This window comes from Camelus dromedarius, chromosome 17 (assembly GCF_036321535.1).
Source record: "Camelus dromedarius isolate mCamDro1 chromosome 17, mCamDro1.pat, whole genome shotgun sequence".
Taxonomy (NCBI): domain Eukaryota; kingdom Metazoa; phylum Chordata; class Mammalia; order Artiodactyla; family Camelidae; genus Camelus; species Camelus dromedarius.
Window position 1 is genome coordinate 38,631,437 of NC_087452.1, and position 24,447 is coordinate 38,655,883.

The 24,447-nt window shown below is 57.7% G+C and overlaps 3 protein-coding genes across 4 annotated transcripts in view; 2 read left to right on the forward strand and 1 right to left on the reverse strand.

Annotated features, from left to right (window-relative positions):
• Positions 1–4,767, forward strand: part of CCDC13 (coiled-coil domain containing 13) — a 39,091-nt gene extending 34,324 nt beyond the window's left edge. The window contains exon 16 of the mRNA XM_010974751.3: positions 465–4,767. Within this exon, the coding sequence (XP_010973053.1) occupies positions 465–624 (160 nt within the window). The 3' untranslated portion in view covers positions 625–4,767. The remainder of the gene's footprint in view (positions 1–464) is intronic.
• Positions 4,768–6,404: 1,637 nt separating this feature from the next.
• HHATL (hedgehog acyltransferase like) lies at positions 6,405–15,281 on the forward strand. 2 transcript variants are annotated; one of them, XM_010974753.3, is made up of 12 exons: positions 6,405–6,525; positions 8,263–8,381; positions 8,762–8,829; positions 9,359–9,472; positions 9,605–9,799; positions 10,168–10,377; positions 10,605–10,776; positions 11,144–11,288; positions 11,411–11,446; positions 14,122–14,323; positions 14,723–14,864; positions 15,053–15,281. In XM_010974753.3, the coding sequence occupies exons 2-12, from the start codon at positions 8,276–8,278 to the stop codon at positions 15,175–15,177; spliced, it is 1,515 nt and encodes a 504-aa protein (XP_010973055.1). In that variant the 5' UTR covers positions 6,405–6,525; positions 8,263–8,275; the 3' UTR covers positions 15,178–15,281. The 2 variants fall into 2 exon arrangements, with proteins under 2 accessions (XP_010973055.1, XP_010973056.1); XM_010974754.3 differs by having other exon boundaries at positions 6,405–6,487.
• A 217-nt stretch (positions 15,282–15,498) lies between these two features.
• KLHL40 (kelch like family member 40) lies at positions 15,499–22,072 on the reverse strand. Its single transcript, XM_010974752.3, has 6 exons — positions 20,769–22,072; positions 19,295–19,455; positions 18,966–19,073; positions 18,689–18,874; positions 16,715–16,861; positions 15,499–16,036 (listed from the first exon to the last, which is right to left on the reverse strand). Exons 1-6 carry the CDS (start codon positions 21,924–21,926, stop codon positions 15,925–15,927), a joined length of 1,872 nt encoding a protein of 623 aa, XP_010973054.2. The 5' UTR covers positions 21,927–22,072; the 3' UTR covers positions 15,499–15,924.
• Between the last annotated feature and the right edge of the window lie 2,375 nt (positions 22,073–24,447).

Below are 24,447 nucleotides of genomic sequence, written 5' to 3' on the forward strand. Positions count from 1 at the left end.
GATCCTGGGTTCTAGGCCTGCAATTCGGTGACTGGCCATCAGAAAGCAGAGAGACCCAGCAATGACCTTAAAGACCACATGGTCCCAAGAGATGTTTTGTCACGCATGGGTTGCTGAACCCACTTTTCTTGTTGAATTATATCTTTTAAGGTCAAATGCAGTAGTAGAAAAGGCAGGAAGGGGAACCTCTACAAATTGGTACTCAATCTCTGAGGCAGCCAACATTTTGCAAAGCTACTATATGCCAGGCCCAGTAGCTGTGGGCCGGGAGAGGAATCCCACATGGTGTTCCCCAAGGGTCCACGGGAGGAGGGGACGGGTCAGAGAACCCTGAGCCTGAAGAGCAGACATGCTGGCAGCCCCATTCCCAGGGCCCTTTGCACACGTGTGTGTGTGTGTGTGTGCGCACGCGCACACACACGCACCAGCTTGGCTGCACTGAACCCTTTCTCCATGTGGTCCAGGCTGGCCATCCAGGTGGAGGAGAATGAGATGCTGAAGGCTGCCCTGGCCAGTGCCCTGCGGGGAAAGGAGGAGGACTTCCGTATGTACCATGAGACCCTGGGCCAGGTGAAAGGGATCTTCCTGCAGGCCCTGCGGCAGCAGAAGGCAGACAAACACTAGGATGGCAGCTCAGTGTCAGCCTGGCCGGACGGCGCAGCCTCAGGCCTTGAGAGGACGAGCCTTTGTCTGAAGACTCCATCTGTTCCTGGAAGCCAACCTGGGGCAGCCAGCTGGGCCCCTTCTCCCAGAAGAGGCTCTGAAGAGCAACCAAAGCCAAACTTCCATGGCAGGAGGGCAAAGGAGAAGCCCTGAGCAGGCTTGGCCACTGCAGGGAAGGACACTCCACAGCCTGTCAGCACCTGCGAGAGCGTTGGGATGAGAAGCCAACTGTGAACGGACAGACGCAGTCCCATGGGCAGGTGCTCATTGCCCTTGTCCGAAGGCCTAGCAGGGGACCCTGCATGCCCACAGGACTCCACCCTTGCTGGAGAGCCCAGAGGGCTCTGGGCTGGGAGCATTCCCTAGGCCACCCAGCCCCACCCTCCCTTCCTCACCAGAGCATCCTCACACCCCCTTCTCCCTCCATGGCTCCATCTGTGGCCATTCCCACCTACCACAGCCTTGGGGGCACCACACTCCCAGCCACCTTTTGGCCCACCCCTCAGGGCTTTTCCTTAGATGCAGAACCAGGGTCTTATAATAATAATGATGATTTTCATAATCACTGCAGCTCCCAGTGAGTGGGCATCTTCTGTGTAAACCTGACCCCATCTAGGCCTTTAGTAACCTAGGGAGTTATCACCCCGTTTTACAGATGGAGAAACTGAGGCTCACAGAAAGACACTGAGCTAATATTTAACCCTGGTCTGCTTGACTCCAAAAGCCCGGGTCCTCCAGTTCAGCGGATTACCCAGGGTGGGCGTGCCTACGCCAGTGCTGGGCAGCTCTGCCACAAGAGGTACCTCCTTCTGCTTCCAAGAGGCTGCGGTTGGTGGGTGCTGGAGGCAGAGGGCAGAGGTGGGGTCAGCCCGGAATTTCGGGCAGGAGGATTTTGAGGCAGAGGGTCCAGGCAAAGGCATAGTGTACCTCCCTCACCACGGCACAGGGATGAGCTGGGAGGGCTGCTGCAGGAGATCCCCCAGGCCCTGCTGTGACTGCCTCAGTGTCACCACCTCTCGACTGCAGTCCCAGCCACGGGGAGGGGTGGCTCCAAGAAGGGTCACCCACAGCCACCTACCCCAACCCCAGTGCACACACGGGCACACACAAAAGACGCAGATCCACACAAATAGCTAGGCTCAGGAGCATGCAGCCGTCTGTGTACATGCATATGCGCACACACGGTGCTGAGTCCACACTCACAGGCCCCTCTACACAGGCGTGTGAGCACACATGTGTGGGTGGGTGTAGACACACATTCCCACTCAGGAAGACCTGTCACTTGTGCCTTGCATGTACTATGAAAACACTCCCCTAGGGAAGCCACCTTCCTCAGGGATGGGGTTGAGGAGGAACTCCACGCCAGCCCCCCACTCAGGGAGCCCCCACCCTGCACGGGGTGAGAGGTCTAGAGACCTCCAGCTAGTGTTGTGAAGGCCATCAGGATGAAGCAGTAATTCTGGAGGTGGGGGTCCTAAGGTTTCCTGGGACAGAGGGTTTTCTGACCCCACGTAAAGGGCAATGGCCAGGCAGAGCCAGAGAGAGGGAGAGGGCCTGTGCCTGGAGGGGACTGTGTGACAGCAAGAAGTGAGCCAAATACAGATCACCAGGCCAAGAGGCTGGCACCTTCTCCTGCAGGCACTGGCCCTCAGTGCAGCCCTGGGGAGGGGGATACAGGCATAGGACTGGCTGTCCTTCTCAGGGATGATCAGAGTGGCAGGGGTCACCTCAGGGAAGCACAGGGTGGTGTGACCAACACCCTGACCATTCAAGGGTAGTTTTGCTGCCCTTCCTGGCTCAGGGCTGGGCTGAGAGAGGAAAGGGCTTTAGGTCCTGGGGTCTGAACGGGTGAGGGTGCCCAGCGCAGATCTCTCCCTACTCACCATCTTTGTGGCCTTGGGCAAGTTACTTAACCTTGTGAGCCTCCATGTCCTCATCTGTAAAATGAGGGCAATAATAGAGACTTCCCTCAAGGGCCGTTATAGGTGTCAGAGAATGACTCAAAGACACTTAGCTGGTTATTAGCTAACTGTTTACTTCTGTACAAGGGACATGTATCAATAGATTGATTTCACTCCACCAAAATAAAAGCAAGGTTTATATAAGAGTGATGGGGTGAGAAAACTGCAGTCAGGCATAGTAAATCTTGTTTGCACGTTTTTGGATAAAATGATTAGCGGGCATCTTGCAGAGGTTAGTCTGGGCATCCAGTCCTTGCTTCAGCCAACTGTGGGTATCAGTTGAACCAATGGTTTCAATTTACAGCCCAGAGAGCTCTGCTGTGGAGCCGTGTGCCAGGGGTCCCTCTCATGTCTGCTGGCACCTGCCACCGGCACCCCAGCTTAATTAGACCAGGTCTGCTCCATTCCCCCATCAGAAACCCACTTCAGGACTCACTGAATCAAAAGGTGCCAAGTGCTAGAGCAGCAGCCGGCACACAGTAAGTGCTCAGTAAATGTTAGCCCTCACTATTGCCTTTATTAGTTCAACAAGTAACCATCCAGCAGCTCCTCTGCCCCAAGGCAGACATGGTCCCTGAACTCCTGGAAGCCCAAGGCCAGCTGGGGAGACAGATTCCCAGGCCACCGTCCACTCAGCCAGCTGGCCATCAGGCACTCATTGAATGCCAACTGCATGCCAGCCTCTCCAGGCCTGTGAGGGGCCCGGAAGTGACTCTGACTTGGTGCTGCTTTCAGGGAGCTGCTGGTCCAGTCAAAGAGGTGTGGGAAAGAGAGGGCCATGATACAGTTTGTGTAATCAGAGGGTGATGGTCAGGGGATGTAGAGACAGAAGGCAGCACCTCAGCCTCCTGCCTTCCCTGCTGCAGCTTCCAGGTTCATTGCCCAGGTCTGGGTGGGGCGGGGGCTGTCCTTCCAACCTCCTTGCCATGTGGGTTGGTAGACTGAAAAGGGCAGGCCCAGGGAGAGCCTTTAAGGGAAAGAGTGGTTGTCAAAGGGGCCAAGGACTGGGGCCCTGAAGGGTCTAACTCAGGTGGGCCAGGCGGGGAGTGGGGCAACCTGCTCGGTCCTGGTTAGTGCCTGTGGCCCCTCCCGAGCAGCACCACCTGTCCCCGGGGCCCTGAGGATGACCTCCCCAGCCCTCAGGCAGGTAGGCAGCAGGTGGGCTGGACTTGTCTTTCACAGATGAGAACACTGAAGCCCTGGACCAGGGCCACAAGGTGGTGGGAATGGGAGACAGGTGCCTTGGAGGGTGGATGAGCAAGACACAAAGAGGCTGGTGTGGGGCGGCCTCACGTGAGGACTCTCCCTGTCCGTATCCCAGGCAGCTGCAGTGGGCCTGAGCGCTCAGGTTCCGACACTGACAGGTGAGACCTGGTTAAGCCATGGGTGTGGCTTGGCCACTGTCCCTGTGGGTCCTCTGGGGCACCATGGCTGAACTGGTTGAGGCTGTAGTCTGGCTCAAGCTGATTCAAGCCTCATACACACGCCATTGCCCCTGGGCCCTCCCCTGCTCCCAGGAGCTCAGGCCAGGGCGGCCTGTCACGAGGGGACTGCTCTGGGCCCCCACATCCAGCCAGAGCCAGCCTCTCCTCCCCACCTCCTCCCCTCACAAGCCCCACAGGGAAATCTCTGCCCACCCACCCCCTCTCCACGGGTGCTGCCTTGACACATTCCATGTCTCCTCCAGTCCTTGAGCCTTACATGCAGCCTCTAACAGCCTCTCTTTGTGAGCAATTCAGTGAGCCATGCCCTGAAATCAGAATGAGTCGCTGAATCCACGCAAGAATCCAGTGAGGTCAGGGCCGGCAGTGTGCCCATTTACAGTTGAGTATCTGAGGCTCGGAGAAGGGGATGACCAGCGGGGCGGAGCTCAGGTCGTCAGTTGGCTGAACCTGAGCTCTTTACGGTGGAGCCAGACCACCCGTCTGCTTCCGGGAGCCATTCTCTTACATCCTCACAAGGGCATCAGCTGGATGGCCGGCCCAGGCTGGTCTCAGCTGGCCCCTGGTGTGGGTGAACTGTATGTTTGTCCCTGCAGGGCAATCAGCTCCAGGAGCTTATGGGGCTGATCCAGCTACTTAACCTCTTAGTGCATCAGTTTCCTTTTCTATCAGTTTGGGAAAATGGTAGCAGTGACACCTTCCCTAGGGCTTGTGGTTATATTAAAAAGAGTTAATCCATGTACAGCCTTACAACCATGCCTGGCTACTGTGGTTAACTTATTCCTTGTCTAACAACCATTGACTATCTCAGGAATCTGCTCAAGTGTCCCCTCTTCTCCAGGAAGCCCTCCCTAATCCCCACAGTCTGGCTCAGGTACCCCTCCCTGACCCTGGCCTCCTCTAGCACCCATGATCTGTGACTGCAGCCCCTACCCAGCCCCTACAGCACAGTGATCACCATGCATGCTCCTCAGAGTCAGGGACCAGCCACACAGGCCTCTGTCACTCTGTGGGGACTGTGCTGGGGTCTCCTGGCTTCTTCCTGTGGGCCTGCGTGTCTGCATGCTTGGGAGGAAGCTCGTTGCCTGAGGCATTGTGGGAAAGCAGGGGACTCTCCCTCTCAGACCTTGCTCAGGCCCTGGAAGTGCCCCTGCAGGGAGGGGGTGAGGGGAGCACTCCCTCCTCTCTGAGTCTCAGCTGAGGGTGTAACTGGGGTCAAAGGATCCACAGCGGCTCCAGGACCTGTCCTGTGACTGATTACAGTCACACAACCCCTTCTACCCTCCCAAACCCCAGACAGTGCCCCGCATGCACATGCATGAACAGGCCCTCACCGACTCTGACAACCTCATCCCGAAGGATCCCAGGATAGCTACAACCCTAGCTGGCACTGGCCTTCAGGAAACTGTGAGGGGCCCTAGCACACTGCCCACCTGGGGGCTCTGTGGTCCTGTGTCCAACCATGCATCCAACCAGCTGGTCTCTGGGGCCACAGTGGGGTGGCCTTCAGGATACCCCTCTGCATCAGGAGAGGCCAACAGGAGCCACCCGGCCTGAGGCCTTGGCTGCCCCTTCCCAAAGTGAGGGCCCTGTCCCCCACCCCTCTCCCCGAGAGGAGTCCCAACTGGTTAGAGACATTGCTGCCTGCCTCCACCCTGCCATCAAGAGGATGCCAGCCACTCCAAGGAACCTCTCAAGTGACCGTGCTAGCAACCCTTCACCTGGGAAGCTCTGTACAGGACAGAGCTGGAGTATGGAGCCCACAAGTCTCATGCCAGTCCCAATCCCACTAGGCAAGTCAGTCCTAGCCCAGGCATTTATGTCTGGCCACCAAGACTCAGCATGATGAAACAGACCAGAGCAGGGGGCTAGGTGGGTGTGCCCTGGGACAGCCCTTGGGAATTCACATGTACAGGTGTGTCCTGGAATTCATGAAGCCAGGTGTGAAAGAGAGAGTGTGTGTATGTGCAGGTGTGCATGGCAAGGGCAAGGGCTCACAAGCCTGGAGAGGCCAACAGGAGCCACCTGGAAGGCTTCCTGGAAGAGGGGAGTCCTGGCCAGCAGAGAGAGGGAGATGCAGGCTCTACAGCCCAGAGGAAGCAGGTTGAAGTGAGGTCCAGGTGTCCCTGTCAGAGCCTATGCCACTGGCCACCCCTTCCCCCCTCCCCCCCACGATCCTCCCTGCGGCTCCCTGTGGCCAGCAGCTCTGCAGCACTCGGCTCTGCTCCACTCTGCTCAGCTCCGCTCCAGGAAGGCCACCTCCTCCCTGCCCTCCTCCTCCCCGGCTCCTCCTGCTGTCACCACTCACCGTTCATAGCCTCGAGGGGGTGGGGACCCCAGGGCTGGACACGCCTCACCGTGGCCCCAGAGCCCAGCTGGTCGGACGGTTGCGCAGTTGGACGCAGGACCCCGGAGCCCAAGGTGGGCAGTGTGCCAGGGTCCCTCACAGCCTCCTCAAGGTCAGTGCTAGCCAAAGATGGAGCCACTCTGGGGTCCTTGAGACCCGTGGAGCTCACCCCAAGCCTCTCATCCGACCTCAGGCCCCAAAGTGGGCTTTGCCCTAGGTGTACCTGAGGTGGACAGGGGGCAGGGGGCACTCCTATGTCCACAGACTGACCCAGGTCCGGGGGTCTATCAGGAGAGGTCTCAGGCCAGGGGCCAGCCCTGGCCCTGCTCACAGAGGCCTCACTGGGGACACCCGGCACCGGCCATGGGGAGCTAAAATTGGAAAGTGGTGAGTGGGAGGCAGCTGACAAAGCTATTTCGCGGGCTCTTCTCCGTGCTCCGGTTTCAAGCTTCTGCTCCATTAACCCGATCCTCAGGGCCTCCCTACCCGCACCCAGCCCATGAGGAGGTGCTTCAGCCCTCAGGCCAGCAGTGCACAAGTCAGGTCCGGAAGCCCCCTGGTAGGGGCAGAGGCAGGGGCAGTGGACGGTCTTCTCCAATCTGAGATTCTGGTGGGAGTTGGGGTGGTCACTGAGAACACTCAATCCTGTCTCAGGTCCACTGTGTGACCTTGACAGGTCCCTGCCCCTCTCTGGTTCATAACTCCTCCATCTGTGTAATGGGGAGAATCCCAACTGTGGGGGCCTAGGAGAGCTGGTTTCAGAGTTGGTGAGGGAGATTTGGGGGAGGATCTGGGGCAGGAGACAGGGCCATGACAGTCACCTCTTGGCTCAGCCCAGCCCGAGAAGATGCCTATACATGTTCCTCCCTTTAATTTGGACCCTGAGTCTGTAATGCATGGGGCCCTTGGAAAGGCCCCGGATCAGGCCGGAGAAGGGTAGAGAGGGCATAGGTGCTAGCTGAGGTCCCAGGGATAGCCCAGCAGGACTCCTGGGAATGGGCTAGGCCCTGGCAGGAGGAAGTGGCCAGGCTCATCCTGAGCCCAATACCGGTCAGCACCTTGGACAGCAGCCAGCACACGCCCTGGTGTCTGCCTGACCCAGCCTGGCCGCACACCCAATACCCCAGGGCACCTCTTCAAATAGCACAGCCTCCAGCCAGCAGCCAGGGCCTGAAGACAGAGCACTGAGAGAGTGGGCCTGTGTGGCCACGGACACAGGCAGGAACAAGGGATGTGGCAGGCTGGGGCTCAGGGGCTGGCTGGAGTAATGGGGGTCAGGGAGAAGCTAGAGCCTGAATGAGAGGGGTGGAGGCTTGGTGCTGGGGCAGGACCTGGGGATGTCCCGGGAAGTAAAGGCAGATCAGGAGAGGTATGGGAATCAAGAAGGGGCCCAGAGGGGTGGGGCTTTGTCAGGAGTTGAGGGAGACTTACTGAGGGGAGTAAAGACTCTGGGGGCCAGAAATATGATTGAGGTAATGCAAAAGGAGTTTCACCATGTGAAAGTTATCAGAGGCCTTGGAGGAGCAGTTTGAGCAGCGGTTGGGGACTGGCTCACCTGAAAAGTATGTAGAAGTAAATGAAGGTGAGGAAGGCAGGCTGAGAGTAAGATGACGCTTTCAGGAGCCATCAATGGGAAGGGCAGGAGCAGCTTGGATGGGACACCAGATGGTTGGTAGGGGCCTGGAAGGCACTGGGGATGGGAGGGGAGAATGATGGCATGAGGTCCCCAGGGGGCAGGAGGGGCAGTCTCTCTTCAGGACGAGGTCCCCACCACCTCAGTGGGGGACCATGAACTGGGCTAGGCAGGGCTTGGGGGTAGCAGTACCCTCACCCTATCTGTCTCCCTCAGCCCCATCCAGGCTATGGGCATCAAGACAGCGTTGCCCGCGGTGGAGCTGGGCCTGTACTCCCTGGTGCTGAGCGGGGCCCTAGCCTATGCTGGCCGGGGCCTCCTGGAGGCTTCACAAGGTAACAGCTGGGCCCCAGGGCAGCAGGGTGGGAATCTTCTTACCCTGGGGGGGTCTCAGGGCTCCACCCAGCAAGACCAGAAACTTAAAGCCTCCAGAGCCAAGGTAGTCCCTGGGCCCTGAGGAGTAGGCTGAGCCAGATGCAGTTACCGGGAGACTCAAATGCAGAAGCACAGAGACCTGGACAGAGCCAGAGCCAGAGCCTCGGACACTCAGAGACTTGGCCCTAGACACACAGTGAGACCCAGAGAACAGCAGAGGCAGAGAGAGACCCAGACCCTGTCCCCTCCCTCCACGGTGGGGTCTGCCTTGCTGTAGAGGCAGACATGGGTGTCTGTGTGTGAAGGGGCCCCTCCTCCTGAGGCCACACTCTGTTCTCAGATGGGGCCAAAAGGAAGGCCTTCCGGGAGTCTGTGCGACCTGGCTGGGAGTACATTGGCCGGAAGATGGTAGGTCCCCCACACCCCAGGGTTCCAGACTGGGGTCCCTGACCCTGGCCCATCTCTCCTGTCCCAAACCCTTCCCGACTTTCCCCTATTCCAGATGGTCCCACATTACAGAGGGCTCGCCGTGGGGAGGGTCTCTGGCTTGAACTTCAGCAGCTTCAGTTTCTCACCGGCCCCTCCTCGGTCCTCCTGGGGCCACATCAAGCCTGCCCCAGACCTTGCTTATTTAGGAAACAAATCCAAATGTGCTTCTTCAGGGCCTCCAGCGCCACACTCCCCAGGAACAATGCAGTAACTGTGGAATGTCAGGCAACACAATGGGCAGAGGGAGAGCTTTGAGGGGCATGGCAGCCCACATGGTGCCCGTCATTCCTCTCCACCTCCCCGTCTCAGGGGAGGAGGGACCTCAGCCATTGCTCTCCTTTAACGCATAAGAAGAATATGGGGGCAGCGAAGGTGCTGGGACTCCAACCAACCCAAGTGCCAGCCTATCCTGCCCCCACCCCACCTTAACCTGCCTGGCCTGCCCCAGGACGTGGCCGACTTTGAGTGGGTGATGTGGTTCACCTCCTTCCGCAACATCATTGTCTTCGCCCTCTCCGGACATGTGCTGTTTGCTAAACTCTGTACCATGGTTGCCCCCCAGGTGAGTTGGACCTGAGCCACCCTAGCCTCCCCTTCCAACTCCCTCTCAGCTATAAGGGTTGTGGGGAAGCCATCCTGGGGTCCCACCTCTGTTTCTATGGAGAGGTAAATGAAGCCTCCTCCCTGTCTACAGCTCCGCTCCTGGATGTATGCTGTGTATGGGGTCCTGGCCGTGGTGGGCACGATGGGCCCTTGGTACCTGCTGCTGCTACTTGGCCACTGTGTGAGCCTCTATGTAGTCTCACTGTCAGGCCAGCCCTGGCTCTGTCTCAGCCTTGGCCTGGCCAGCCTCGCCTCCTTCAAACTGGACCCCCTGATCTCCTGGCAGGTGTGCACTGGGGTGGCGCAGGGGTGGAGGGTACAGGGACAGGACCTCAAACCTCTTACCCATCTAAAACCCTTGCCTCTCAAGCCTCCCCAAGCATTTCCTTCGCTTTCCCACCTATCTTCAAGTCTTTGACTGCGGAGCATGCCCTGCCCACAAGGTGGTCACCTCCACCACAGTAGGGACGGTCCAGCTCGTCCCCTGCTCTTGCCCAGCACTTGACATGAAATTGGCCCTTGGTGGCCAACGTTGACTGGCACTGGCAGAGAGGAAGATGGCAGGACCAGGCTGGGCCCCTGTGGGAAGCTGGGTGGGCTTCCCAGAGATGAAGGGCACCCTGGTGAGCTGGTGGCCTGTTTTCTCCCATCCAGAGCGGGTTTGTAACAGGGACTTTTGATCTTCAAGAGGTGCTGTTTCACGGGGGCAGCGGTTTCACGGTGCTACGCTGCATCAGCTTTGCACTGGAGAGCTGTGCACACCCAGAGCGCCGCTACTCCCTAGCTGACCTGCTCAAGTACAATTTCTACCTGCCTTTCTTCTTCTTCGGGCCCATCATGACCTTTGATCGCTTCCACGCCCAGGTGAGGGGACACCCCGTAGGCTCCCAACACGGAACTAGGTCTCCCCTGGCAGGTAGTGAACCCTCCTGGGACACCGGAGTGGCTTGTGTCTCCAACCGCAGGGCAGCCAGGATGAAAAGCATCTCCCCTCATCCTTTGTCCCCAGGCAGTTAGTTGGCGACTCTGCCCTCAGACAGGACCCCTCCCGCAGGGTTTGCCTCCCCTCTCAGACACTTGGAATCCCCCAGGTGAGCCAGATGGACCCGGTGAGACCAGAGGGTGAACTATGGCGCATCCGGGCCCAGGCGGTCCTCAGCATGGTGGCAATCGTGGCCGTGGACATCTTCTTCCACTTCTTCTACATCCTCACTATCCCCAGTGACCTCAAGTACGCCCACCGCCTCCCGGACAGCGCCCTTGGTGGGTGCACGCTGGGCCCAGAACAGGGACAGGGGCCACTCCTCCAAGAGTGGGTGGAGCGGGGACTTATTCCTTGAAATGCGTAGGATTTGGAGGTAGGTTTGCCCTGTGAGGCCAGAGGTGTACCCACCTCACTAGGACCTGGGGCAGATTTCCACAGCGGAACCGGGTCTCCCCGGGCCTCCAGAGCCTAGCCCCGGCCCGCGGAAGTGGGTGGGCGGAGCCTCCGTGCCGGCGGCGGCCCTGACGCAAGGAGAGAGTGTGCTTAGCGGAGGGCGGTGTTCAGCGCTTCTGGGAGGTTTGGGGGGGTCTGGGGAAGGGAGGCCAGAGTGATGCCCGCCAGGCAGTGACGACCCCGTACCCCCAGCTGGCCTAGCCTACTCAAACCTGGTGTATGACTGGGTGAAGGCGGCCGTCCTCTTCGGCGTCGTCAACACCGTGGCACGCCTCGACCACTTGGACCCGCCCCGGCCTCCCAAGTGCATCACAGCGCTCTACGTCTTCGCTGAGACGTGAGTGCGAGTGTTAAGGTCCGGGGACGGGCCCCGGGAATCCCCACCTTCCCTTGGCCTCTCCCCCGAGACGCCGAAGCCCTGCTCCTGGCCATTCACACCCGTCTGCTCTCTTCCCACAGACATTTTGACCGTGGCATCAACGACTGGCTTTGCAAGTGAGTTGGGGTGGGGCGGGGGTATGTCACAGCCAATCCTCCAGGTGCCTGAGCAGGGCAGTGTCCAGAACGGTTCAAGTTTTCAAAGGTCACCCCTGGGCCAAAGGAAGCAAGAAGGGAACAAGGAGGTCATTGCAGAGGTCTAGGTGAAAGACAGAGGTTTGGACTTCGGTGGGGGCCCTGGAGGTGAGAGAAATGGTGGGAGTGGACACACACAGCAGGCAGCCTGGATAGGACTTGGCCATGGATTGGGTGCATGAGGAAGGAGAAAGTGATGATTCCCAGAAAGTTGTGGGCCTGGAAGGACTCTGGTTGAGGGGAGAAGGAGCCAGCAGAAGGGCCCAAAAGAAGTGGTCAAAGGAGCAGGAGAAAAGTCCGGACGTGGGACACCCTGGAAGCTAAGGGAGTCCCATGCTGGCATGGTGGGGGCAACCGGGTCAGATGCTGCTGGGGCCAAGGAAGCTGGAGACTGAGCTTGAGTGCTGGTGGCATGAAGGTTTCCAGCCTTTCCCTGGAGGGGAAGGGGCAGGCGAGTCGGAGGAGGAAACCGAGGAATCACAGGGGAGTTCCTGTGTGGACAACTCCCGGAAGAAGCCTGGTACTGAAGGGGACTACACAGGAGTGGCTGAAGGGAGAAGTGTGTGTTTTAAAGACCAGAAATAATGGGACATGCTCGGATGCCAAGGGGAATTATTCAGTAGAGAGGAAGAAGTTGGCCATGCAGGATAGGAGGGTGACTGATGGAGTGAGGTCCCTGAGGAGAGAGGAGGCGATGGAACCAGTGCCAGGCAGAGGCCTGGCTTTGGGATAGGGAGGAGGAAGAAAAGCCAGTGCGGATGCAGAAGAGTGGCTGGTGAGTGATTCCTCCTGAAGGCTTCGGTTTTCTCCATGAAGTAGGAGGCAAGGTCATCAGCTGAGCGATGCAGGGGCTGATGCCTCTGTTTGCCCCCCTCCTCCTCCGAGGTCTCCCACCACACCCACTCATACTTGCAGGAGAGGTGAGGGTGGAGTAGGCACTGCAGAGCCTGGGAGAAGCAGCTGACTAGAGAAACCTTGGCATTGACAGCCCAGGTTGGGTGGGCGGTGGTGGATTTATGGATTCTAATATGTGAAGGTGTGAGCTTTTCCCCATCATGGCTTAGCGTCTTGGGTGCAGGTGAGGGCATAGTGGGTGACTGGGCTCTCCCAGATGGGTGAGGAGGAGGAAATGATGGAGAAGGGTCTTAAGGTTATTGATAATGATGACTCATTGAATAGAAGCCTGTTAAGAAGGCTGAGGAGGTGGTCGCAAGATAAGGAAGGCTGGGGGTCAATGATACCGAAGAAGTGGAATTGGGGGGCCAGATCAGGAGGCGGTGGGTGAAGGATGGGGATTAGGAAGGAGGGAAACAAGTGATGACAGAGTTAGGGTGTGGCCATGGGAGAGGGTTGCTGAGGGGGAGTGTTCAAGAAACCACCGTAAATGAGGTCAAGGAATGGAGAGGCCAGTCACGCAGTGGGTCTTCTACTGAATTAATTTAACACATATTTATTGAGCACCTACTATGTGCCAATATAGGCACTGTTCTAGGCACTGGGGATACAGCAGTGAACATGGCAAAGACCCTGAACTCATGGAGCTTACAGTCTATTGGGGAGAAACAGACCATAAACAGGTAAAACACACACATGTAAAGAATTTTAAGGAGTGGTAAGCATTATGAAGAAAATAAATACATAAATAAATAAAAGAGTGTCACAGGATAGAAGCCTCTTCAGCTAGGGTCTGGGCAGGCCTCTGTCAGATGATATTTGAACTGAGACTTGAGTGATAAGGAAATTTGGAGAATTCCAGACAGAGGGGACAAAAGGTACAAAGGCCTCAAGACAGGAACCAGCTGTGTGTGTCTGAGGGACAGAAAGGCCAGTAAGGGGAGAGAACAGTGAAGGAGAGGAGGATGGTGGATGCAGAGGTCTGGGCGGGAGGCAGAAATCAGACTACGTGACAGCTTCTAGCCACCGTCAGGTGGTTGAGTTTATTCTACTTGAAATGAGCTAGTGTGGGAGGGTTTGATGTGGAAATGAGGTGATCCTGGTTACACCCTTAAAAGAGGCCTATATTGCTGCTGTGTTCAGGATGGATGGGAGGGGCCAAGGCAGAAGCAGGGAGACGATTTAAGAGGCTCTTGCAATAATCTGTGTGAGAGGAGATGGACTAGGGTGGTGTCAGTGGAGCTGGTGAGCAGTTCTCAGGATCAAGTGGAATTTGCTGGATTGGATGTGAGTGAGAGGGGAATTGAGAATCCAAGATGGTACCAAGTCTTCTGGCCAGCCACTGAAAGCATGGAGGTGTCATCAGCTGAGAGGGGAATGAAGCGGGTTTGGACAGGGATAAGGGTGTCAGTCATTCACATGAGGTGTCTGGCAACAGAGGAACATATGCATCAGGAGAGAGACTGGGCTAAAGAGACAGATTTGGGGCTATCAGCATAGAGTTTCGGAGTCTTGGGTCTGGATGAGATCACCTGAGAATGAAGAAAGCTAGAGGAGACAGGCAGTTCGAGGCTGAGCTCTCTGCATTTTGAAGTTGAGTAGAGGAGGAACAGCCACCGGAGGCCCGGAATGTTGAATTTGCCCAGGATGACAGCGGTGAGGAAGCAGCCCCTTTGTGTATCCTTTTCCCCCCTTTCCTGCAGGTACGTGTATGACCACATTGGCGGGGAGCACTCTGCGGTGATCCCGGAGCTGGGGGCCACCGTGGCCACGTTTGCCATCACCACCTTGTGGCTCGGGCCCTGTGATATTGTCTACCTGTGGTCATGCCTTAACTGCTTTGGCCTCAACTTTGAGCTCTGGATACAGAAGCTGGCAGTGTGGGGGCCCCTAGCACAAATTGAGGTGAGCAGGGAAGGGCTGGGGCTGGGGACGGCAGACGCGCTGGAAGGGGTGGTACTGCTGCTCTCTAGAGTCTTCCAGTCACACTTGGCTCCCAGTCCAGAACTTCCCCACCACCACCCTCCTGGTTGTCAGAGGAGTGGCTCCCCCTGTGGGTGCCTGGCCCTCCCTACGTTCTGCAGGGTTGGGGGGCATCTGGGCTTGGCTGTGTTGGTCAGGCCCTGCCCTCTTTAGACTTCAGTTTTCCCATCTTTAACAATGAGGGAGAGCTGACCTGGGACTCTGAGAGACACAGGCACAGCCCCAGGACCTGGGTGGCCACGTGGGCAAGGCCTCTGGCCCACCATGTCCTCTTTCCCTGGGCCTTTTGCCTCACTGCCAATGCTTTCCTGGACTGAGCAGGCCTCCCTGTCGGAGCAGATGTCCCGCAGGGTCCGAGCCATCTTTGGGGCTATGAACTTCTGGGCCATCGTCATGTACAACCTTGTAAGCCTGAACAGCCTTGAGTTCACAGAGATGGTCGCCCAGCGCCTGCTACTCAAAGGTGAGGGACAGGGGTGTGGGGATACAGAATGTGCCAGGCATCAACCTCGAGGACTGTGACCTTCTGAGATGCTGCCACGCCACCCCCAGCGCCTCAGGGACTCGTCAGGGAGGGCCAGTCAAGTGGGAAGAGAAGAGTTGGTGGGGAGAGGGGTGCTCCCAGGCATCCACGACCTGTTCCTCACACAGGGTTCCCCCGGACCACACTGGCTGTCCTGTTTGTCACCTACTGTGGTGTCCAGCTGGTGAAGGAGCGAGAGCGAACCCTGGCGCTGGAGGAGGACCAGAAGCAGGACAAAGAGAAGCTGGAGTAGGTGGAAAGGGAAGAGGGACAGGCTCTGCTCAGCTATTCCTGGGCCCAGGTCCAGGCCAGGCCAGAGGAAGCCTGACCAATAGAATAAAAGACTTTTCTACTGTGGTTTGGCTGTTCCCTGCCCCTTCCCCCAGCCGTCTCCTGGCTCCCTGTCCCTGCTGGATGAGGTGCTGCAGGAGGTAGGGGGGTCAGGCTCTTGGTGCACACAGTGTGGAGGAGACACACGTGGAGGGCAGAGACCACTGACCTTGGTGACCCAACAGCTGAATGCAGAAGCCCCAGATCTTCAAACCACCTGGTCACTGACACTTGGAGCACCTGATTCCAGACCTGAGCACTCTGCTCGGAAGGCACTTTATTCTTCTTACAGGAGGAGACTTACCCAGGCTGCAAGGTACACTTGATGGGAACACTCCCCATCTGACAGCCGGGGAGACTGAGTCCTGTGGGAAAGTGACCAGCACGCACAGCCAGGCCGGGCTGGGTACCTGGGATATACCCATGAGGTTGTGCTTCATGGACCAAGAACACCAGGGGGAAAAGGATATACCAGAGAGGCTGGAAGTTTCTCATCCCTGCCTGAAAGGCTAGCACTGGGCGGCTGAAGCAGCCCCTCAGGCACCGTGATGGGATGGGATCCAGGTGGGCCCTGCGTCTCCCAGACTCCTCCCCGATCCTCCCCCAGGAGGCCAGGCCTGGGTGGGCCGCAGCGTGGGGCGGGGAAGCGCAGCCAGGCCCTCTGGGCGGGTCACAGCTTGGTCAGGCGCAGCACATTGAGCCGCACAGGTAGGAAGGTGGCGCCTGCGGCGTAGGCAATCTCCCGCAGGACGCCCTCCCACTTCTTCTCATCCTCATTGTACCTGGGGTGGGAGGAGGGGGGACAGGGACGAGGAGCTCAGTCAGCTCCTGGGGAGCGCCCCTACCCTGGGAATGAGAGCCCACTCCCAAAGAACACCCACCCTGCATTCCAGGAAGGGCCACCTCTCAGGGAATCCTACACTCTTTGAAGTCCACCTCCCTCCAGGAAGGTCTGCACCTCCCCAAACCCCTCCTCCTGAGAATTTCCATACTCAACCCTCTAAGAAGACCCCCTGAAACCTCTTCCTTCCACCTGCCGGAAGGATCAGCCATCTGTGGAAAGCAAAGGCTCTGAGAGGCTGGGGTCCAGCTCCTTCTCAATCCCGGCCCAGCTCTCCCACCCAATTCAAGGCAAGCATCCAGGGGAGGGGAGGGGAGGGGAGAGGAGAGGTCTGGCTCTCTGCTCCCTGGAGCCTGTTTCTGTGGGTCTACGCCCTAAACTTGGCATGGGCTCCCGGCTGTGACACCATAAGTGCCCACAGTAGGATGTGGAGCCACGAGTGCAAGCCCAGACTTTCCCAACAAACCGAGAGACCCTGGGCTGAGCAAGGCCTGCCTGCTGTCCCTTCCCCGGGGCTCCCTGGAAGAGGAATGAGCTCTGCCCGCAGATGAGTCTGCCAGGTGCCACCTCCTTGGGGGCCCAGCCATGACTCCCCTCACCTCTCTGGGGCCAGGCTCACCTCCAGATGTCGTTGAGCTCTGTGGGAACCAGCTCCCCGGACTCAGTCTCCAGCGTGGCAAAGCCGCCAATGGCATAGAGGGTCCCTGCCAGGCTGACCAGGCCGAGTGAGCTGCGCTCCTGTGGGAAGGCCTCAAAGGGCGTCCACCTGGCGGGGAGGAGGGTGCGTGAGGGGGTGTGTCATCCAGGGGGCCTGTCCCCGGCCAGCACCCACAGCTTCAGCTGCACCCTTCGAAATCTGACTCCCAGGCACCCATGCTCCCAGCACAACCTCCTGTTTCCTGACCTCTCAGTGAACACCTTCTGGTCTTTACTTCTTCTGCATTCTCTTGCCCCTCCCCTTTCCCTTCACTGTCCCCTTGTCATTCCATCCAACTTGCTGCATGACATCCACCAGGGATCTCCCCAGTGTCCCACCTTCGCTCCTGCACCACCTCTGGCTTCCTCAGTCCCTCTTCTCCCCTTCGTGGCCCAGGACTCTCAGGCTATCTTCCCTCCCCTCCCCTGGCTCCTGAAGTCAGGCCTTCATCCCACCCTCCAAAACTGCCCTCAGGTCCCCAGCCACCACAGGGGGCTTTGGAATCCAGAGCCCACGTCCGCTGACTGTGACTGCTGACAGTCAGCTGATGTGACTTTCTTCCCTCCCACCTCCCGAGCCTCACTTCCTCAGACTCCTTCCTGAATAATGCATCTGCCCCGCCATCCTTGACAGCTTGGAACTCAGCTTCTCCCTCTGACACCCTCTCTCCTGAGGGAGCTTGTCCCCTCCGCATACTGTTGACTCCTACATCTCACCCTCCAGCTCAGCCTCGTCTCTGCCCCAGTGGGCTCCTCCTGGACACCCTCAGGCACCCCAAATGCACATGTCCCCAACTGGACCCTCATTCTTCCTACCTAACTCCAGTGGTTCTTTAATTAGTGACCTCTCAACCTCACTCAAAGGCATCCACCTCTCCCTCTCACCCCCCACCATCCATTCAATTACTAAATCCTTTGTCTTCTATCTCCTAATCTCTTGCAACTGAGTGTGGTCCACGGATCACTGGCAGCATCAGGATCACCTGGGGATTTGTTAGAACTATGCCCTTAGGTCCTAGGTCCCTCCCCAGACCTGAGAATCATAATCTGCATTTTAATATGATCCCCAGGAGATTAGTGCGCACGTGTGAAGGCCCGGCCTAAGTCTTTCTCCAGTGCAGCCTCTCCGCCCCATCCCTGCCATACCCTCATCTCCAGGCCACTGTCACCCCTTGCTATACAGCTGCACCCCTGCCTCCTGGGAAATCCCTAATCTCTTCTGTATATCTGCTGCCATGAGGCATCTTAGTAAAACACAGATGGGAGCTTAAAACCTTTCAGAGGCATTTCATTACTCTCAGGATAAAGTCCCTCAGCCTGCTCACCACCTCTCCAGCCCAATACCCAACACCTCCACCTCACCTCGCCCACCACACTCCATCTAACCTGACCCACGCCCTTTCCTCTAATGGGCCTGGCTTTTTTCTCCCAACTATCTTGGTACCATCCTTCCTTTGCCTGGGGTATCCTTCTCCCACCAGCCCTTTTAGCTGGCTGAATCCAACTGGTCCACAGCTCAGTTTTATTCGTGCCCTCCCAGGGCTGAGCAGCTTGTGTCTTGGTCACTGCTGTTTCCCTAGTGCCAGGCCAGAGCCTCATATGAGTCTCTGAATGAGGAATGTAGCGTCACCTCCCCTACTCCTAAGCACTCTCTTCTACAGACCAGACTGGCCATAACCCATACCCAACCTGGTAGGGAGAAGGAACCCACTTCATGGTTGATCGGGGTAGAGGGGCTATTTCTGTGCTGATGTTCAAGTGCAACAGTGGAGATCCAAGACGGGGCAGACACAGAGAGGGCCAACATAGGCCCAAAGCCACACAGCCAGGGAATTACAGTGGGGCCCTTCATCCCTGGCTGTACTGGGGCTGCTGGGGGAAAGTGGAGTAGCCATACTTGTTGTCCGCGATGCTGTACACCTCAGCTGAACTGGTCAGCCCTGTGTCTGTGACCCCCGCGGCCACAACAATGCGGCCATCATGGATGGTGGCCCCAAAGAGTGAGCGGGCGGTCTGCATGGGGGCCAGCTCCTTCCACTCGAACTTCTTGGGGTCATACACGCACATCTTGTTCAGGCACTTCCTGTTGGGTAGGAGGCAGTGAGTGAGAGGGAGGAGGGAGGAGCAGAGCGGCCTCTCAAGGCAGCCGCACTCACTCCAGGCCCCAGCCTCACCTGTCGCTGCCTTTGCCGCCAATGACGTAGACAAGGTCCATGTGGGAGAGCACTGCGTGGCCGTACACGGCGTAAGGCAGCGGGTCTGATTCGCCCCATTTGAAGGACCTGGAGGGGATGGGAGCAGGGCGCTGTCAGTCCCCATCTCTGCATGCATCCACAGCCCAACGCACATTGGGGCGTACCCGATTCGGTACCGGAACTCCCAGACCTCTCAGCTCCGTGCTCCCACCCCACCTGCCAACCGCCCCGCCCCTGCCCAGGCCGCCTCCGCCCCGAGCCTCCAGGACCCCGCCCGGTCCTCAGCCCCGCCCCCAGCCCGAGCTCACTGCCGGTCGTAGCACATGACGGAGTCCAGGCTGCGCTCGCCGTCCTTGAGCTCCCGGCCGCCGACCACGTAGATGGAGTTGAGAGCCTCTCCCAGGCCGAAGAGGCAGCGCGGCGAGGGCAGCGGCGGCATCCCCAGCCACTCTGAGTCCAGGTGGTCAAACTGCGGGCCGGGCCGCCAGTCAGCGATCGCTCCCCACGGCCCCCACCCCAGTCCCAGCCCAGCTCCGGCCACCCCCGGGTCACAGAGAAGTCCGGACCTCCAGGTAGGGCCAGCACGGCCTGGAGGCCGTGTCTGGAGACGGTGCCCCTCCTGTCCGGCTGAGAACAGCCGAGCGTCTCCCCGCCCCCCAGGTGCCCAGAGACCACCATTATAGCACTGTGATAGGCAACCCATGCGCAGCTGAGAGGAGGCCTCTGAGAGGGAGGTCTAGCTGCCGTCCTGGCCTTTCCCCAGTACAACTCCTGAATTGAGGCCTGCCCGCCCCCTGTTTTCCACACCCTCCCACCGCACAGGGAACGTCCAAAAACAGCCACTCTCCCCTTAAAATCTGCAGTGTAAGTCTGCAGCCCTGTGCACCCTGGCAGCCTTAGAATAACCATACTTGGGGCTCATCCTTGGGGAGAGTTTTCTGAGGGCTGAGCACTGTGCTGAAGAACACTATTTAACCATCAATTAACCTTCAAACAACTTTATCAAGCAGGAAGACTAGCATCCCCATTTACAAATGGAAGCCCAGGGAGAACATACAATGTGCCCACAATGTCCCTTGGCTGATGGAGCTGCCACACCCCCCTGCCCCCAACTTAACCCTGACATCAAGCAGCCCCTCACCCTTCTCAAACCTGGGCTGGCCTCACTGCGCACACCACTCACTAGGCTCCTTCCCTTCTCCATCCCTTGCTCACCGTCCCCTAGCTGAAGCAGTACACCCTTTCCTCCAAGTCTCCAAATTTCACCCAGCTAGCAAGGCTTAAACTGACATGGCGAGTCATCAGGAAAGCGCTTCTGCCCTCTGAGGTCCCACTGTCACATTACAGCTTGGACTAGGCACCCTACTCTCCTGGGCCTTCCTGGGCCTCAGTTTCCCCATCTGTGCAATGGGAAAGGAGGATGGTCTCTTTGTTTGGGACACTCTGGTTCACATTCCTCATGCAAAGCCCTGCCCATAGTGACCATGCTCCTTCTTACTTTCCCTGACTCCAACCCCTGTGCTGAGCTAGGGCCTCCAACATCCTGGGGCTTGTATGTCCCCAACACTGAGACACAAAAGTTATGCATCTTATTGTTAACTGCCTATTAACTATCTTCAGCATTCAGGCAGTGGCTGTCAGTCATCCTCCCTGGTTTATATCTCATCCTAGACCCAGTGGCATTCCGTAACAAGTAGACACAAGCCTCTTCTGGGCCCTAAGGCTGCTCCCCAGTGCTGAGAAACCAGTACTGGCAGCCCCCTCCCAGGGCTGGCCGGGCACCTGCAAGAAGTAAGCGCTCATGGGGTCCTCTTTGTTGTCCTCGTTGTAAAAGAGTCCCCCAGCCACGAAGACCTGGTTCTCCTTGGTTACCAGGCTGACGTGATTCTTGGGGATCTGGGTGGAGAGTGAGGCACAGTAGCACTCGTTGGCGGCCGGGTCATAGGCCACTGCGCCCTCCTCACTGATCATGAAGATGAGGTCCTGCAGGAACATGCCAAAGCGCAGGGTGTCATTGAGAATTCCGGGTAGGATTCGCTCAGCCTCCTCCTCCTCCTCTGCCTTGGCTTCGGCTGTGCCCTTGTCAGAGGCCTTGGCCCCCGCTGCCTCCTTCCCCTTCTCTTTTTTCTTCTTGCGCAGCACGGTGAGGCGGCCCTCGTGTGCATCCTTCACCATCTGCACCTTCCGCAGCAGCTCAGGCTGGGCACGCACGAGAGGGTGGCGCTCCACGCGGCTCTCCAGGAAGGCGCGCGGCAGCAGGCGGCAGCGCACGCTCTCAAAGACGGTGGGCAGCGCGCGCTGGCGCTCCCCCTGCGCCTCGGCGTCCCCGCTGCTCGCCCATCGCATCACCGCCTCAAACACGGCCTCCTCCTTCTCCACGTTGAGGCCGTCGCTGGAGATTATGGCGATGAGCTCGTCGGCCGAGAGCCCGAGGAAGTCGGCGTCGCGCGCCACCAGCGAGAAGCGCGCGCAGATGAAGTCGCGGGCGGCCACGGCGAGGCGTGCGCAGTCGAGCAGGAGGCCGAGGCGGAAGACGGCCAGGCAGTTGGCGAGGCACAGGCGCTTCTGCAGGAAGGACACGCAGATGGTGAAGATGGACGGGATCTGGAAACGGTGCGCCGCGGCGAACAGATCCTGCACACTCGCCTCGTCCAGAGCGATCTCCGACGTGTACAGGTAGTGCAGCACCTGGGCCACCACGTCCGGGGACACCTCCTCCAGGCGCAGCTCGCCTGCGCGCTCCGGCTCGGCCAGGAAGCGCGCCCGGAAGTAGGGGCTGCAGGCGGCCAGCACTAGGCGGTGACACGGGAACTCCCGCTCACCCACCCGCACCACGCAGTCGAGGAACTTGCCGTGGTCCAGCATGTCCTTGAGCCCGTCCTGCAGGAGCGTCTGCTGGTACAGCCGCTGCTCCTCCGCCTGCTCCAAGCCCAGCGCCATGGTGAGTGGCCTCCTCGCCGCACTCCCTGCCTTCCTGCTGTGTAGCGCTCAGTCTACGCAGCTGTCCAAGCGAGGCTATATATAGAGGTGGACCGGGCCCTGTAAGGCGAGCTGCCTGGCCTCTTGCACATGACGCAGGGGGGACAGCTGAGCTGAGGCCCCCTCCCAGAGCTGCCTTGACTCAGCCCCGGGGGCTCATGGGACGGGGGCGGGGTGTCTAGGGCCTCCCGGAAAGATGAGGGCCTCCCTGCCTCATTTCTAAATGGAGGACTGTGAGGCCTTGACTGTGTTCCTTGATCTTGTGATGTCCCTCAGGGGAGGGGATGACCCAAACTCTGCCCCTCAGGTCCAAGAAGTGGGGAGCCTTAAAGTCCCTCTTCAGGGTCTCCCTTCCTTCATGCCTTCTGGGGCTTACTGCCCTTGTGCCTCTATCCTCCTCCTGGGAGTGTATCTCACTCTAGCCAGCCCTGGACACAGTGTGCTTGGGTTTCCTGCTCAGCGAACTTGGGCATGGGGACCCTGTGGCCCCAAATTTAAAATGAGAAGACTTTGAGGGGGAGGGTGTAGCTCAGGTGGTAGAGTGTGTGCTTAGCATTCATGAGGTCCTGGGTTCAATCCCCAGTACTTCCTCTAAAAATAAATAAATAAAATTAATCAACACCCCCACCAAAAATGAAATTAAAAAAGTGAACAAAGTAATTAAAATTTAAAAAATATTTTTAAATAAATAAATAAATAAAATGGGAAGACTTTTCCCCCTTTCTGCCCCAGCTCTGAGACCCTCCTTGGACTATGCAAGATATCAAGAAGGCGCCTTGTGTAAACAAGGTCACCTCTTGCCTGTGGGGCCTGGGCAGGCCAGATCACTCTTCCGAGCCTCAGTTTCCCTTCCTGCACGGTGAGGAGATGGGCGAGTTCGATTCGAAGGACCTCAGTTCAGTTCTGCTGAGGTTTGGAAGCACTGAGGTTCTGTGTTCCTGGTGTTCTAGGTGTTTAAACCCCCAGGGATCAAAAAACCAACACAAAAAAGTAACACTCAGAGTTGAATATTCCCAGTTAGCTGTCTGTGCTTAGTTCTCGGTCATATGAAGCTTGGCCTGAGCCTGCCTGGCCTTGGGGCCCCAGCACCCTGTCTAGCACCTAAGGGGTCAGGGGAGAGGCTCAGGATAGCCAGTCCTATGCCCACCCTGCTCTGGACTCCTGACCACCCTCCCCCACTCCACACATACACGCATACACACACCAGCCTCAGCCACCAAGATTAACTTGTTCCCAAAGTGCCAGAGGCTGCAGCTGTGGGTTAAATTTAGCCCCCGAGACACCGATGTGAACTGTTATGGGGCATTCTCCCATCACCCCTCTGAGTCACTTGTTTATAACCTCAGACCTGGGGGGGGGGTGCGGAGGGATTGGAGAGGGGGCCTCAGGCTGGCCAGGACTGAGTCACCTCCCCTTTTGTGATTTCAGCAATGTCACTGCCTGTCCCTCCTGATCAGTTCTTTCAACCATTGCTTGGTCCCTATGAGCAGGTCCCAGAGGGGCACAGCACCCGGGCAGTTCCTGGAGGTGGTCCTGTCCATCTTGTGGAAAGGACAAAGGCTCACCCAAGGGCTTCTGTCCTGGCCTGGCCCTGGATGGCATGGCATTTCCAATTAGCACCATCAGTGAGGAGACCAGGTTCTGAGAGGCTCAGCAACTTGGCCAAGTCACACAGCTGGAAGTGGCTGAGCCAGGATTCAAAGCAGACCTGCCCACCTCCAAAGACTGTGGGAATCCCTCCCTACCTTGCTGCTTCCTGCAAATAACAAAAAAAATGTCCAGCAGTCACAGTCTCATTTTCCAAAGACCAGGACAGAAGGTACTGAGTGAACAATTAACTTATATTTATCAGATGACTCAGTGGCGTATTTTTAGATTATGATGAAGCCCCTGATGCTCGCTTCCTACCAGACGTTCCACTAGAATGTTTATATGTGGCTCACCCATTCATCGAGAACCTACTGAGCCCTGTACTAAATGTTGAGGCTTCAGCAGTGAACACATCAGGCAAGAATTCCTGTCTTTTTGGAGCTTCCCTTCATCTGGGAGAGGGGAACAGCAACAAATAAGTAGTTGTACAAGGCATCAGATGATAACTGCTATGTAACAAGTAGCTGGGAAGGGACCTGGGAGGTGATGGTGGGGAGGTGGTAACAATTTTCAATGGGAGAGTCAGGATGGACTCACTGAGAGGACTATATCTGAGCAGGTTCAAGCGATGATAGAGGAGGATTCCGAGGGGAACAGCTTGAACAAAGGCCGTGAGGCATGTTCCAGGGACTAGAAAGAGGCCAGTGAGTGATGACCGAGGAGGTGAGTAGGAGGAGATAAGGGCAGAGAGGTAAGTTCAGGATTATGTCTGGCCAGTGTACAGACTTCAGTTTTTTCCACTCAGTGAAACGGGGAGCCAGTGTTTATTTAATTATAATTATGGGAAACAAAAACATTTGCAGGGAAAGAATAATGTACTGACCTTCCACAT